At 46.9% G+C, this 14,370-nt stretch overlaps 4 protein-coding genes across 4 annotated transcripts; 2 read left to right on the top strand and 2 right to left on the bottom strand.

The window, feature by feature from the left end:
- Positions 1–388: 388 nt before the first annotated feature.
- On the bottom strand, positions 389–1,894 carry N7471_009760 (uncharacterized protein; the record flags this gene model as incomplete). The annotated part of the gene is made up of 1 exon (XM_057282479.1): positions 389–1,894. One exon carries the CDS (start codon positions 1,892–1,894, stop codon positions 389–391), a length of 1,506 nt encoding a protein of 501 aa, XP_057133362.1.
- A 1,024-nt stretch (positions 1,895–2,918) lies between these two features.
- Positions 2,919–3,644, bottom strand: N7471_009759 (GNAT family N-acetyltransferase; the record flags this gene model as incomplete). Its single annotated transcript, XM_057282478.1, has 1 exon — positions 2,919–3,644. One exon carries the CDS (start codon positions 3,642–3,644, stop codon positions 2,919–2,921), a length of 726 nt encoding a protein of 241 aa, XP_057133361.1.
- A 3,241-nt stretch (positions 3,645–6,885) lies between these two features.
- On the top strand, positions 6,886–8,874 carry N7471_009758 (uncharacterized protein). Its single transcript, XM_057282477.1, has 3 exons — positions 6,886–6,989; positions 7,052–7,753; positions 7,806–8,874. Exons 1-3 carry the CDS (start codon positions 6,968–6,970, stop codon positions 8,840–8,842), a joined length of 1,761 nt encoding a protein of 586 aa, XP_057133360.1. The 5' UTR covers positions 6,886–6,967; the 3' UTR covers positions 8,843–8,874.
- Positions 8,875–10,587: 1,713 nt separating this feature from the next.
- N7471_009757 (uncharacterized protein) lies at positions 10,588–14,322 on the top strand (the record flags this gene model as incomplete). The annotated part of the gene is made up of 8 exons (XM_057282476.1): positions 10,588–10,670; positions 10,727–10,955; positions 11,026–11,400; positions 11,450–11,636; positions 11,687–11,749; positions 11,800–13,297; positions 13,351–14,028; positions 14,082–14,322. 8 exons carry the CDS (start codon positions 10,588–10,590, stop codon positions 14,320–14,322), a joined length of 3,354 nt encoding a protein of 1,117 aa, XP_057133359.1.
- Between the last annotated feature and the right edge of the window lie 48 nt (positions 14,323–14,370).

Genomic DNA, 14,370 nt, shown 5'->3' with positions numbered 1-14,370 from the left:
CTCATCAATAGACAACCTGTACCCAGATATGTATATTAAAGTTTTAGTACTAATTACTAGAGGGCACATTTATGACACCTCAAATACCAGGTTTTATTAACTTCATCTTTCCGCCCCTTGAATGGCCAAATCATCTAGAAGACCCCCCTGGGCCTCGTACGACCCCTAGTAAGCTAACTATAGGAGGAGCGGCTTCTAGATAAATACAAATTATACGTCTAAGGATCAGCGTAGTCACCAGGATAGGTAAGGAAACCTTTAGCGGTAGAGGGAACGGTAGCGCTATAGCACGGTAACTTTGCCATGAAGATGTAATTCAAAGAGCTATGATAGGCCGGCAATATTTGAAATAAATAAAGGTTTGAGAGAATTAATTCATTCAATATAACTAGCTTTCGTCCTCCGAGTCTTTCATTTCGAAGGATGTCATACGCTTTAGAGGACGTGAGAGCTTCAGCCAAAGTTCGTTATCCGAATCATCATCTTCAATATACAAGTAGCCAGTATCCGCGCTATCGTTGTAGATTCCGCTGGATTCGTCTTGAATCTTCTGCGCAGTTTCAGTTGACAGCCACATGTATCTCTCCACAACTCCCGGGTCAGCTGGCTGACCGCCATAGATACCAGGAGAGCCCCATTCGTCTCTGGGATTCTGCCCCCAAGGAACAACCATATGAGAAAATCGGATAGAAGAATGAGCAAAAGAATCTCTGGGCTCCAAATCAGGCTGTAAACTTGCTTCCACGGTGGTATCGTAAGGGCCGAACTCTGAGATTTCTTTGCTTCCAATGGAACGCTCCCTGACAAATTCCTCTAGATATTTGAGGTAGAACGGGTTTCTGCTCTGTTTAGCAGCCTCGAAGAAGGACTCGCGTGGAGGGGGCTTCAAGGACCTGAAAAGCGATTTGTAGTCACAAAGTATGGCGGTGATCGCAATTTGGTGTCTCATGGACGGACACTTGCCAGCCAGCTCACGCAAAGTGTTCTCATGAGGCCTTACCGGCCACCAAATAAGCCAAGGGAGGCATTCAGAGTCACCGTCAAGGTCAGAGATATCATTGTTCATGATTTTGCGAGCATTTATCGCAGTGCGAATCTCGCGACACTCGCGCTCAATGCCTTCGCTGAGCAATTTACCTGGGAGAATGATTCGCCCAGGGTTGGTTTCCAGCTGATAGGCCCACCATCGAGCAAAACTTGTATGGTGATAAATCCCACGAAGAATACAATCGTATTCAATTTCCGTTCTGAGCCTCCGTGGGTGCATCAATCGAGCGTATCTATCCACATTACCCTCCCATGCAGCCATTTGCGTTGGAAGGCGTTTGTCGAGAACTGGAAGATCAGGCGGAAGAGGCATCCACAAATGCTCAGAGTCTCCTGGGCCGAGTTTCGCACCTGGGCCGAGTATCGCATCGCGATCTACTTTGCTGGTTTTTTCTTTCAACCCAATAAATCCATCTTCCTCAATGTCAATATCATCTGCAGTTGTATCTGGCAAGTTCTTGGGAGGAAGAACACGCCGGCCCAAAGCCCGTCGGGGCTTCATATTGCCATTTAGAAACGCGGGTGCCTGTGGGCTTTCAAGATTAACTGATCGAGTGAAATCATCCATAACAGCCCATCTTTGAGGGGCCGACATGATGATTTTGTAGATGTCGGCGTCTTCGGCAGCATTGCGGGCTTCTTCAGCAATAGATACGTCTGGCAGAAGATCCAATTCTTTGTAAAGATTCGTATACAAAGCAGCAGCACATGCGCGGCCGACTTGATAGCGCATCGATGGATATCGACGGGCAAGCTCGCGGTAGGTTTCTTCCAATGCAGGTTCTGGATACCAAATGCAGTATGGCTCGGTGGCAGGATCTTGCATATCGGGGATGATGTTACTCATTATCAGGCGAGCATTGTGAGCGCGAGAAAACTGATGAGCCTGGCTATCGTCGCCGGAGCATAGCTATTGCCGGGCTTGTTGCAAATTGGAGTGAATCACGGATCCCGCGAATGACTGCTCTACGATGCCAAAAAGAGGTCACATCGGACGGGACTTTTTCCCCCTTTATTGCCGCGATGCATTGATCGAGGTCGTATTCAGCGGGTTGTTTCTTGCCCATGTGGACTGGTAGGTCCGTGGAGGAAATGACAGAGCTTTCCCTTTCAACCTGGGTAGTTGCCATAGAGATAAATATCGCAGGGGCGCGAGGCTGATAATTGTCGGAAGGGGGTTGAAAGAAAGAGGGGAAGGATGCACCTGAGCTCGGTGTCGATGATGTGGAGCTCGAGTGGGATAGCCCCGACAAGGATCTGATCTTTCATTATCAAGTTAGTCTTCTTTGTGTCTTTCAATTTCTTTGACTAACAACAGTACATAGACAAAGCTTAACATATTTTCAGTAGTCAGTATCAAGTCGCAATTGTCCGGCTTGCCTGTCTAGAAACTTAAAAGGAGCTAAAAAAGACTCGCCTTTGACATTTCATTTTACATATCCTCGCTCATTATCGTCGTTACAGAAGAGGCCCGCATTGTGAGATAATGCGATTTTGCTAAGATAGGCTGGCTTGCTCCCAGTACATTTCGTCCATTTATTTTTAGTTTTGCGTAGCTTCATCAAGCACGCTTTGTCTCCCCAAGATCCCAAATCTCTCCTGGAGGCTGACAACCATCGAACGGCTCGACTTGTAGACCGGATCCGAACCAGGTCCATCAGCAGCATGCCTTCAAGAGTAAGCCAGAATTCCCAATTCACCAGATCTTAGCTTTCGCGTTGAATAATACTGTAATAGCTTGATTTAATGTTGAGAGAAAGACAAGCTCGTATAACCACCGTTTCGTTTTTTTCCCATCCTCAAAATTGAAGCAGTTTTCACATCGGTGATTACCAGCAACTGTTCTCCGTGTAGTCAACGGCGCTATCTGCTTATCTCTCCATAGCCTTCGCTGCCCTTTCTCTCGCGCCATTTCCCCACTGATCCCATGCCAGACTAAGGCTCAGTGTGTCTCTCCACAAATCCTCAGGATCACTTCCAGGCGGCAACTCCCTACCATTTCCAACTTTCCCACGTATCTTCCCTTTCACAAACCGCATATGCCAAGGTATGATCCCGACCTTTTCAAACCCCATCCTCTGTGCAAGTCGAGAACTAGCCGGGTTCATCGTGCTAGCCGACCAATGTACTCTGCGCAATCCAAGGCCTCCTTTCTCGGTGGATTCAAAGGCAAGCTGTAGAGCGAGTCCAACGGCATTAGTTGCCACATGGGTTCGCTGGTACGGAGGCAAGATGACAATAAATCCAATCTCTGTGCAGAGGTTTGTCGGCGATGTACGAATGAAGCTCACAGTTCCCGCTAGTTCACCTTCGGGGTCTTCTGGGGATGGTGGCTGTGTCTTGTCTATAATGGCAAATGCGAATGACTCTGGGTTGGAGAAGGACAGAATATGGCTCGTGGAATTATTGTAGAAGAGAGATTTGAGTTCGATTGCTGAAGCCGGCGGAAGCAAGGGTAAGTGTGTGTATATCTCGGGATGGGGCGATGATATGCGGAAGAAGGTTTCGCAGTGTTGCTCTGGATCGAAGGGGATGAGCTTGATACGTTCGTTTGAAGCCTCCCCCACGTGGAAAGGGAATATGGAGGATGAGGCCATTTTGTTCGATGTGGAAATGTTGAGTTTGGAAAGATGGCTAGGTAGCTTGATCACTTGATAGATCAATGAGCAGATGTCTAATCCGTTCTGCGCGATGGGTAAAGTTGCCGAACAACTTGGTCTGGAGAGACTGCGTCTTACAGTCTTACGGGGTGAAGTTGTGAGTGAGTCACCCCCCTTCTTGGCAAAGATATTGATAGAGGACACTAACCAATTTTGCTCTCTTGTAAACGGCGGACCTGTGAATTACTGTAATCGGGTCGTCGAACGCGGCCACCAGGCGGTGTCCGGGTTCCCGGGCGTAATCTCAACCCGGGCGTAATCTCACTTTTCTCCATTCCACCAACTAATTCATTGAATTTAAATAGCACCACCTTCTAAATCAATACAATAAAGATCATCAATCCATTCCCGAGACCTCTCTTCATCATGATCAGACCCAATTTGCCCTGTATCCTCGATTTCTCCGTCGGCAATTGCTTTTAAAATTGCTGCATCCCGCCAGGATTTCTTCGAACGATTGAATGATTGTAGCCTTTCTTTATCAACCCGATCATTTATATGCTTTTTACAATCCTTAACCAAACGAGGGCCTATTTCCGGAAGCCTTCGCTTAGTTTTAGCTGTATCAGACCGCTTCTTGCGCCGTAGAATTCGCACATTGTCTTCCGCAAACTGAGCCCCGACCTCAGCGAGAACGAGGCCACCCGCTAGTATCTGAGAGAGGCTTTGTCGCACCTTCGGGGATATTGTCGAGTCATTTTGAATATACTTTATGACCTTAGAGCTTGCCTTTCTCAATTTTTGTACTGTCTCGGGCGGGGTATTAGGCAATGAGCTTGATGGTGGTGGTGGTGTAGTTCCGGAAGCAATATCATGAATAATAAAACCGGGCATCAGAGGCAGATTATCATCCTCGGTCGGAATACCAAGTTTTGTGAGGCCTTTATTAGAATCCACAGGCCAAATACTAGTTTCCCGGAATCCATGTCGAATAGTGCGCGTTGTTAATGCCGACATCCGGACATCGTGGATTCCCGCGAAGAAATTAGCCTTTGACCGCGCATCACCACCCCAAAAGGCTTCCTTATTATTATACTTCTTATAATAATGCTTTAGCACTTGAAAGGGTGTATTATCGAGCGGTTGGCAGCCATATATTGTGTGTGGGATAAAACAATAGGGGATGATTCGTTTTCTCCAACAAAATTCAATGAAATCATAGGTTAAGTGTGAACCATGATTATCCATTAAAAGAAGACGATATTCCCCTTTTTTTATACGGAACGATGTGAATTCGTCAAAGACCTGAATCTAGGCAAAACTAATAATCTCATCGGTCCAGCCGTTCGGGGTTGGCCATATAGTATAGTCGTCGGGTAAGTTAGTGTCGATAAACCAACTCTCCATATGGAATTGACCCTTGACTAAAAACCACGGTGGCATAACCCAACCATCGGCGGAGACGCATTCGATACCAGTAAGGGATTCAGCTTGTCCGCCGGTATTGTTTTTAGAATTTCCCCGGGCTGAAATAACGTTCTAGGCCTTACCTTCGCCAATTCGGAACCCGGTTTCGTCGAAATTATATAGATTCTTCGGGGTAATTCTATAGGTTTGAAGCGTAATTTGTAGGCGCTCGTACCAACAAATAAGATAACCAGGTTCACAGACTTCGTATCGTGCTTTTTCCATCGGCTTTTGCTTAATAGTCTCAAAGCGTGAAGGTAGACGGGCGATAAAGTCGTACGCCCAGTTTTTTCCGAGCGTGCGGGCGGGTTCATGACGTCGAACAATTTGTAGAGCAGCAGCCTGAATTTGCCCTGCGGTCGGGGGAGAATAGGCCTGGTCCAAGGTATCAATCCATAGAATTAACGCCTTCTCTTGCTCGGGGTCTAGTGCTTTATTGGTTGGGATGCGATCGTGTCTAGTCTTATGACCTTTGAGGCGGCCCCTCAGTATGCTAGACGTAATGTCAAATTCCCGGGCGATCGCCGAAACGTTAGGTTTCTTGGTAGCAGAGCATGCTGCTAAGGCATTGGAGATGCGGTCTTCTAATTCTTGAGACATAATATAAAGAAATGGGGGTGTAGTGAATTAATGAAGAAGGTGGAATGGAGAAAAGTGAGATTACGCCCGGGTTGAGATTACGCCCGGGAACCCGGACACCGCCTGGTGGCCGCGTTCGACGACCCGATTATCGGGTTAGTTTTAGACTGCGCCAAAAACCGCAAAACCGCAAAATCGAACCGCCCTAAACCGCAATTGGGGCGGGTTTTGGGGCGAGTTCTAGATAGTCTTCCGCACGACCCAGTAAAACCCAGACCCAACCCAGATGCTAAGAACGATATCGATTCGCCAAATTTGGTTTTCGACTACAGCCTCATAAGTAAAGGTCAAAGCGTGGCGTAGTCGAAGCGTATTAGATCAACAGAGGAGGCGAGACACTGCGCAAGACAGCGGTACAATCATGAACAGGCAGTCGCATTGACATCATCTGTAATTTGCTCTATTAATTGCTCTTAGAAGGAAGGGAGTCGAGGCTATTTGCACTCGCCCTTTCACCTGAGTTAGTACAATGCCATTGGATGGCAACGTCTCCCCTGAAACGGTCAGTCTCTTGGCATCTGCACACAGCCAACATAGTTCGAGGTGACAAGGAAAATAAGCCAATGAAAGCTCATTTGTTACCGCTAAGGTGCCCGCAGGAGCGGCTGCGGTGCTCCCTTCAGCCCCCGATTTTCCAAAATCTCGCCCAATATTAATCAACACTCGTATCACTCCTATTTCTATACCAACTCAATTCCGCATTATTTACCCGACCGATCAACCCAATACCTAAATTTAAAACTGATCATTGGCACCTATAAATGCCCAATATAATTCTATTGGAATACTCATATATAAACCTTTATACTTAGTGTTCTCTCTTTTCAAAAAGAATATAACAAAATAAACAACATATTTGTGAACTTGCCGCGCAAGAAAACCAAGAAACTTGGTTATTAATATGTAGAATCCCTTAATTAATTTATTCGGTATCCAATCGCTCCCCGAAACGATATTTGTCGTGAAGTCCCTAGCTGTTAACCACCTGAAAAGGTGGGTCAATACCCAATCAACACTTACCTCCAGGGCTCTTCCAACAACCTACCTTGCCTGACAAATCAATACATCCGCCATCATACGTAACGCAGGCCCTGTACAACCAGTTGCTACCTCATAAGCCTTTTTTTCCCAACCCCACTGCTTAATCCGTCAGCGCGTCGACATTTGATACCTACTATCAGGTATGCTGCATTCGTGATACATTACAACAGAACATGGAGCGCAGAAAGTCCGCACGTTAAGTTCTCATCCCCCCATCTATCCACAATTCATAGCCTAACCAACCCTTATCTTGACAGTTACGCCTGAAAATTACACCCGAGCAATTATCTCGCTCTCGAGAAGATTTTCGGGCACCTCAGTCTTTCCGGGGAATAATTATATCGACATTAGAGAATGGATGCTACAAGACCGTACTCTTCTCCGTTCAGCAAAATTGGAAGAAGATTCCACTCTCTTCGCTTCCAAGTCTGAACGGCCTCACGACTTAGTTGTGGTATACAATAGCAGGGAAAGGAAGTGGGATGTACAACAATATCGTCAAGAGCAACATAAAGCCTTCTCAGCTACCACTGTTCCAGCAGGAGACTCCGGCCAAATAGTATTTATTCGCGGATTCATATCACCATCGTGGGTGTCTGTGATTGGAAGCAAATATGACATCGACCCGGAATTCTTCAGGCGACACATGGATTATCTTTCTGCCAGCGTTGAACGACATTCCTATAGTTTCCCATCGCTTGCCAGTTCCTCGAATAACATAGTTAGACTCTGTGTTAGCACTCTTCTTCATCGCGATGATTTCGGCGGACAGGATCTCCAGTCTCAACGGTCACATCAAACCACTGAGCTCACAACATACAAGATACAACAGCTTGGATCTACTAAAGTCAGCTGCGGAGACTCCGTGGTACGCGATTACTCTACTGTTTGCTCATCTTTCTCCGTGATTGAACAGTGGATCTCGCTCTATATCACGAAAAGAAATGGAAGCTGGGCTGGTAAGAGACAACGCGACAAATGAGAAAAACAGTTGCTAATATGCGTATTCAGTAATTGCCTGGATGGACCACGGTAGACCCTTGGAAAAATCTCCCCCGGGACCGTGGACAAGTCACATCGAATCTATGGCTACACCACTACCCATCCTCCAACATCATCCCAGAATGGCATTTCGGACCACAAACAATCGTCTAGATCCAGATGCGAATGCTTCGGCAGAAATTCAGCAAAGCACAGCCATCCTTCCCTTGCAGTATGATTCATTGATCGCGCTTGTTGGTATGGCTCGTCGCGCGCCTCAAGATCCGCTTTCCATGTGCATCCCGTTATTTGCGCATGCAGCATTCTCCGAAGTTCAGTTCTTGAACCTCATGGAGACTAGAATCCAAATAAAGATAAACACCATATCCGAAGGAATTCCAGCTGACGCGTTGGAAACTCTTCAATACTTCTCTAACATTCTCAACCGACATGCCCAGCAGCTTAAAGATAGTACTCGTGCACTCTGCAAGTTGGCAGAGCGAAGCGGCGAAGGATTTAATAGAGCCAAAGCAGAAGGCTCGATGCCAGAAAGTGCTGTGCTGTTGGGTCTCGACATGGGCACGTACCGGCAGTTCTTAGAGACTGAAACGGTCAGAAACGTTGGATCCAGTAGTTCTGACGGTGCTTTTACAACAAAAGGCCTTCTGGAAGACTATGAGCAACTCTATGTTCGTTGTATCGATTTGTCAAAAAGGTGCACTCAGGGAATAACTCTCGCAATGAACAAAGCCACGATTGAGGAATCCCGCAAAGCCATTGAACAGTCTGAGCGACTCAAAAGGTTGACGCTGCTTGCGACGCTCTTCATTCCCCTGGCTTTTAGTTCCAGCCTGTTGGGTATGAATATTGATCTCCTTGGGCAAAACGCAGTGAGATTTTGGTGGTATTTTGTCTTATGTGTCCCAGTAACTCTGTTTGCTTATATTATTTATCTTTGGGACTTTCAGGTTCTCAGGCGGTGGTTGGTAAGACTATGGAAAAGATGTCGAGTTGTTAGGCGAGGTACGATGGAAAGGAGTGACAAAAGTCCGAGTCATATTGTGTGATGTAGTTGTTGCAATCCTTGTCATGACATTGCCAATACCAATATCAATAATATGTCAACATCTGCGTAAAATGCTTAGATGGAACAATGTAATCTCGAGGCGAATCTGCCGCCCGGGGGGGGGGGGTTGCACTTCCAAACGTAGAGCCGATACTACAGGAAGTCAGAAAACGGAGTAACCAAGGCTTTCGTGAATTCTAGCCTTGCTGGTTTGCAATCGAAGTGTTCGAATCCCAAAGAGGCCCAGTGAGCATGGAAACTTGAAAGTGTATCTTGTGATCTTTCTAACTTAGGATTAACTCAGACGGTCTTATTCGGTATGTTCACTCATCATCTTTAACGTCTTCAGCAGATGAAGTAATTTCATCCGGAATCAGATAATCTCCCAATGTCTTTCTATCACACCCATTAAGAGTATGGCATGTTCGTGCCAATGCCGCACATCTGGGGCCATCTACTCACTTTACCAGAGTAACCAACAGCTCATTAGGGAGTCTCAATAGCATCGGACCTTCTATCGCGAAATGTAATTTCCTTGTGCAGATGAATGGTTCGACAAAGGCGTAAAAGATGAAAGTGAATCGATTAGTTTCTGGGGAAAGTAATGAGTCAAGTCACAACGGTGACAAAATGTGGCCCAGACTTGCGCTAGTCTCGCCAAGTCAGAAGATCAAAAAACCAGGGCATGTGTATGGGGAAAAAACAGTAAGTTAATTATAAAGATCTGCAATGTAGATAGACATTGCAAGTCGCAGTTTGCTTGTATGTCCCACCCGCTACGTGGTCAACTTTATGCACCGAACAGGTCTTCTCCAACAGTTCCAACATGTGGCGCTCGAGGATGATGATGACGACGACGACAAACCGACAGGCCTTGCGGCCATGGACCTAGGTGTGGAAGACGCTGGGTATTAGCCAATGACGATAAGTGAAGCTGTGGAACGAGAAACTCAGCCAGAGTCGACAACCATGCCAGCTGGCCAGGTAAACCACACTACTAATTGAAACTGAGGCAGGGGGAGGTTGCAGAGGATGGATCTACAGGATCTACAGGAATGGGCTGATTCCACGCTCTTTACGATCAGCCTCTGTATACTTTTTGGGAGTGATCCCAACTCGGCGTTAAGCTTTGAGTTCTTGCTTCTGTTGGATGAATACGCAACTAGTTAGACTGCAACAGGTTAATTGAACTTTGATTGATTGATTGATTGATTTGCTTGTATGTCTGATTCCATTGTCACTTAACTGACGTGAGCAACGAAGGGGAAAATGACACCTAGCAAGGTACTCGACGCTAGCTCCTTCCGTTTGAGCTGTTTGCCGTTCTATTAGGTTCAATCCGTTCCCTCCCGTCGCCCCACTGCGGGAGGACACAAGTGACCATGGTTCGCGCATACACTTTCTGGACACCTTATGTAATATTTGGAATAAGATACCGTGCGCATATTGATACAGGGATATTGCTGTTCTGGAGCTATATGTTTCAAAGTATAGCGAATCTTGACAAGAAGTCCGAAAAACAAGTGAGGTGTTTTTGTAGGTGGTGATACCAGGTTTCGAGACTGTCCGTACTTGTGCGTGACTGGAGGCTACCCCGCACCGCCTGACCCACGTACGAAATCTTAAAGGAAAGATAAGACGTCCCGACAACTGCATCAACCTTCAAGTATCTCCTATTCGATTTAGGTTGCAATCTTCTCACGTCTTGGCCTTCTCTTGGAATCTCATCCTTCGTTGGCTCTAGTCATGACCGCAACAACAAGCTTTGCAACTACCGGCCGCCTCCAGGTACTTCGGGATCCAGTTGACACTTCTCAGGATAGTCTCGAGTAAGAAAACTCATAGTCAGGCTCAGTTCAGTACTTCCACTTACTCTCAAACCAAGCATTGTCCTCGTTCCTGGCATTGGAACTATCTCACCGGAGAACTGGCCGTTTGCTAACAAAGAATGGCTCGCCACCCTACCTGGCTTTGGTTCTGGAGCACGCATCCTCGCGTATGAATATGCTTCACCATTTACGGGCAACAAGCCTTCGTGGGAATCGATTTTGATGATTGGTTACGACTTTCTTCAAACTTTGAGTGCTGTGCGATCCCAATCAGACTCGAATGTGGTAAGTGAAGTAGTTTAGGTTCGTTCCGTTTGGCTGTCGGGCGACAAGAATGTTAATGTACTTTCTCTAGGCCAGCAAAAAGCCAATCCTGATAGTCTGCCACAGCTTAGGTGGCATTATAGTCAAACAAGCATTGTGCATCGCTAACAAACAGTTTCCTCGGCATGGAACAATGGTCAACGCTATAGCTGGTGTCATCCTCATAAGCACTCCGCATCGCTATGGCGACAAGGCCACAAACTTGACACGGTTCCGGGACGTCTTCGAAGCAACGACCGGTAGGAACCTGAAGATTCCAAATCCCAATATTGAGCAAGAAGGCGCCGTTCTGCTCGACCTCGCAGATAGATTCGAAGGAATCTCGTTTCGTACGCCCATACTATCCGTCTATGAACTGAGAGAATCAAAAAATAGTTCAGCGTCATTGCGTCAAAAATACCAACAAGTCAGTCTCGAGCCCTTGGCTAAGCTGTGAACGCTAACTCGGTTTCTAGTTGGTTAACCGTGAAGCTTGTTCAACTCATGCCCCGATGGAAACAGTCATTGGCCTCAACCTCGATCACCACGATACATGTCTTTTTACCCAAAGCGTTGGCGGTGAAGGGTTACCAGAGTTCAACAAGTTTATCTACGAGACTCTGCATGATGCTGGACACCTTGTTGCTCTTCGACTCGAGGATCGTAGGATATGAAGGTATCAGAAAGTTGCAGACTGAGGCTAATGATCCCAGAGGAATATCAATACGCAACGATGAGTGCTTACTCGCCCACGATGAGTGAACCACCACACAAATGTCTGGTTACTATCCATGTCCCCGCAAATCGTTATACTGACGTCGGTTAGTTGAGCAAGTGGGGCTTACTGAACGGCCACCAACCAAAGCAACAGAATGGCCTTCGCAAAGGGCAACAGAAGGAACATCTCTTTCGGGGTTCGACGCAGTATACCCTACAACACCAAACACTGAGGTTTGGAAAACTCTTCAATTACCATGCTTCCTTCTCAGTACGCATTCGGCAAACGAGGATTTCTGCGGCCGAGAAGATATCTTAGAGCGTCTTGCCACCGAGCTCCTGCCTTCAAAAAACGTAGTGGCAGCTTCGGGCAACGCTCTGCGACAATTTGCACTTTGCGGATTTGGTGGAATTGGGAAAACGGAAATAGCCCGCGAATTTTGCCGGCGCCACAGAACTTCATTTGATGCAGTCTTCTGGGTCATGGCGGATGAGATTGCGAAGCTTGACTACCACTACCAGCAGATATCATTGGCATTAGGTCTCGAAGATTCATCCGAATGCAAGAGTCAAGTTGTCAGCAGGGAAATTGTGAAAGGATGGCTGTCTAATCCTCGAAAGCATCTATCGGGGTCGGATGAGTTTATTCAACCCGGTCAAGCTAGATCGGAGGCGACCTGGCTGCTCATCTTCGACAATGCGGATGATCCGATGATTCTAGCAGACTACTGGCCCCAAGGCAGTGGATCAATTCTTGTCACTAGCCGTGATCCGTTGACTAAGAGTATGTTTACGAGAAAGCCTTCAGGCTTGGATCTCGGTCCACTTTCACAGCAAGACAGCCTATGCCTCTTCAGCCACCTCACCACTATTTCCAATGGGCCAGAGGGCGATATAGCACGACAAATTTCCGATGCGCTTGGTGGCGTCCCTTTGGCAATCTCTCAGATGGCGGGTATCATTCGTAGACAGGACCTCACCTTGTCAGAATTTTTTGAGTTGTATAAGGATCATGAAGAACATGCTAGTCTCTATGAGACAAAGTTTGACACAAATCTGGTCACATATCGTCACTCTCTCTCCACTGTTTGGGCAATTGGAAAGCTGAAGCCTCAAGCGCGACAGCTTTTGGAGCTAATTTCATTCTTTGATCCAGACGTTATTGGGGAAGACTTGTTGATGGGAGCATCGATGGACCTGCTTTCTGAGGGCGCAAAATTCAGAAGAAGTAACTACATTGAGGCTCGAACTGATCTCTTACAGTCATCTCTGGTCCAAAGAGATAAACAAAAGCAGCAAATATCGGTCCATCGCATCGTACAAGGTGTCATCTTGGCAACAATGGATGCTGGGAAGAAACGGTTGATGTTTAATCACATTGTACGAATTCTTTGGGCGGATTGGCCATCGGCTATGCCTAAACCATCAAAGAAGCCAGAGTTACCTCAGCCCAAATCAACCGGCGGTAGGCTGTATGTTGGAAGGTGGCCTGTTTGTGCGGCAATTTACCCGCACGTACTAAAGATACACCAGCTCTGGCCAGCCATCTCGGATCCGGCCGAGGCCACAAGTTTGCTTTTTGCAAAGTTATTAAATGAAGCTGCATGGTGTGTATACTATACCCAGGATCTTGCCTTGCCACATAGTCTAATATTACCAGGTACCAAAAAGAGCGTGGACGAACAAAGAACTTTGATGGCTTCTTTGAAACTGCTCGCAATATCTGCGAGTCTTCAAAACACGCTGATCGGGATCCCTTGCTTGCGGATATCTACTTCTGCTTAGGAGCTATCGCCATGGATGCAAGCGATTTCGATACAAGCCGCGTCAATAAGGAACGTTCTCTCGATCTAGTTTCCAAGATTTGCAAAGAGCTGGGTACTGAGGACGAGAGATTATACCTTGCCTACGCAGAGCGAGGAATCTCACGCATTCAAGACAAACGTTATGGAGAAGGTGAAGCCGATCTCAAGGAAGCGCTGCAGATGCGCAAAGCTCTCGGCAACTACGTTCCCCGGTCGGGTGAGGCCAACCTGAGCTGGTCTCTTCTTGCGCAGGGAAAGCTTGAAGAGTGCAACACGCTTCTTCTAGATAGTTTGGAGGGCAGGGAAAAAGCTCTGGGCAAAGATGATAGGGAGTCTGTCCGGACCGGACTGATTCTGTACGCAATTGGCAACCTCCGTGCTGCGCAAAACCAATGGGATGAGAGTTTCCAATACCACCAGAGAGCATGGCATCACATGCGCGCGACGGTGGGCGAGAGAGACTTTTATACTGCAAATGTCGCTCACAAGATTGCCGAGCATCTAATCAGGTCAGATCGCAACGACGAAGCGATGTAAGTGCTACCATCTTTAACTAAGTATTTAAACACTTCCTGACTTTTCTTAGTGCTATGATCAACGGGGCGCTCGACATCTGGTCTGTAGATCCGAATGCACACAAAAACGAGATTGCTCGCACTACTTTCCTTAAAGGCAAGCTGTTGGCGGCGATGGGCAAGATGCAAAAAGCTTCCATTGCTTTGAAAGTTGCCTGCCGCTTGAGAAAGGAGATTACCAAGGAGGATCGAGATGTCAATAGTTTGATGACGGAAGACTTCGACGAGATTGTTGCATTTTGGGCTCGTTGATGAGCCCTCTAATTCTTGCATGCTATCAGAGTGCAATAGGTAACATCA

The sequence above is a fragment of the Penicillium samsonianum genome (genome assembly GCF_028829775.1).
Source record: "Penicillium samsonianum strain IBT 33392 chromosome Unknown utg000005l_segment0_segment0, whole genome shotgun sequence".
Lineage (NCBI taxonomy): Eukaryota > Fungi > Ascomycota > Eurotiomycetes > Eurotiales > Aspergillaceae > Penicillium > Penicillium samsonianum.
This window is presented reverse-complemented; position numbering and strand designations above follow the sequence as displayed.

Coding starts and splice junctions, on each gene's coding strand:
- N7471_009758 (XM_057282477.1), top strand. CDS start 6,968: ATGGAGCGCAGAAAGTCCGCAC. Junction 6,990..7,051: donor GGAGCGCAGAAAGTCCGCAC/GTTAAGTTCTCA, acceptor TTATCTTGACAG/TTACGCCTGAAAATTACACC. Junction 7,754..7,805: donor AAGAAATGGAAGCTGGGCTG/GTAAGAGACAAC, acceptor ATGCGTATTCAG/TAATTGCCTGGATGGACCAC.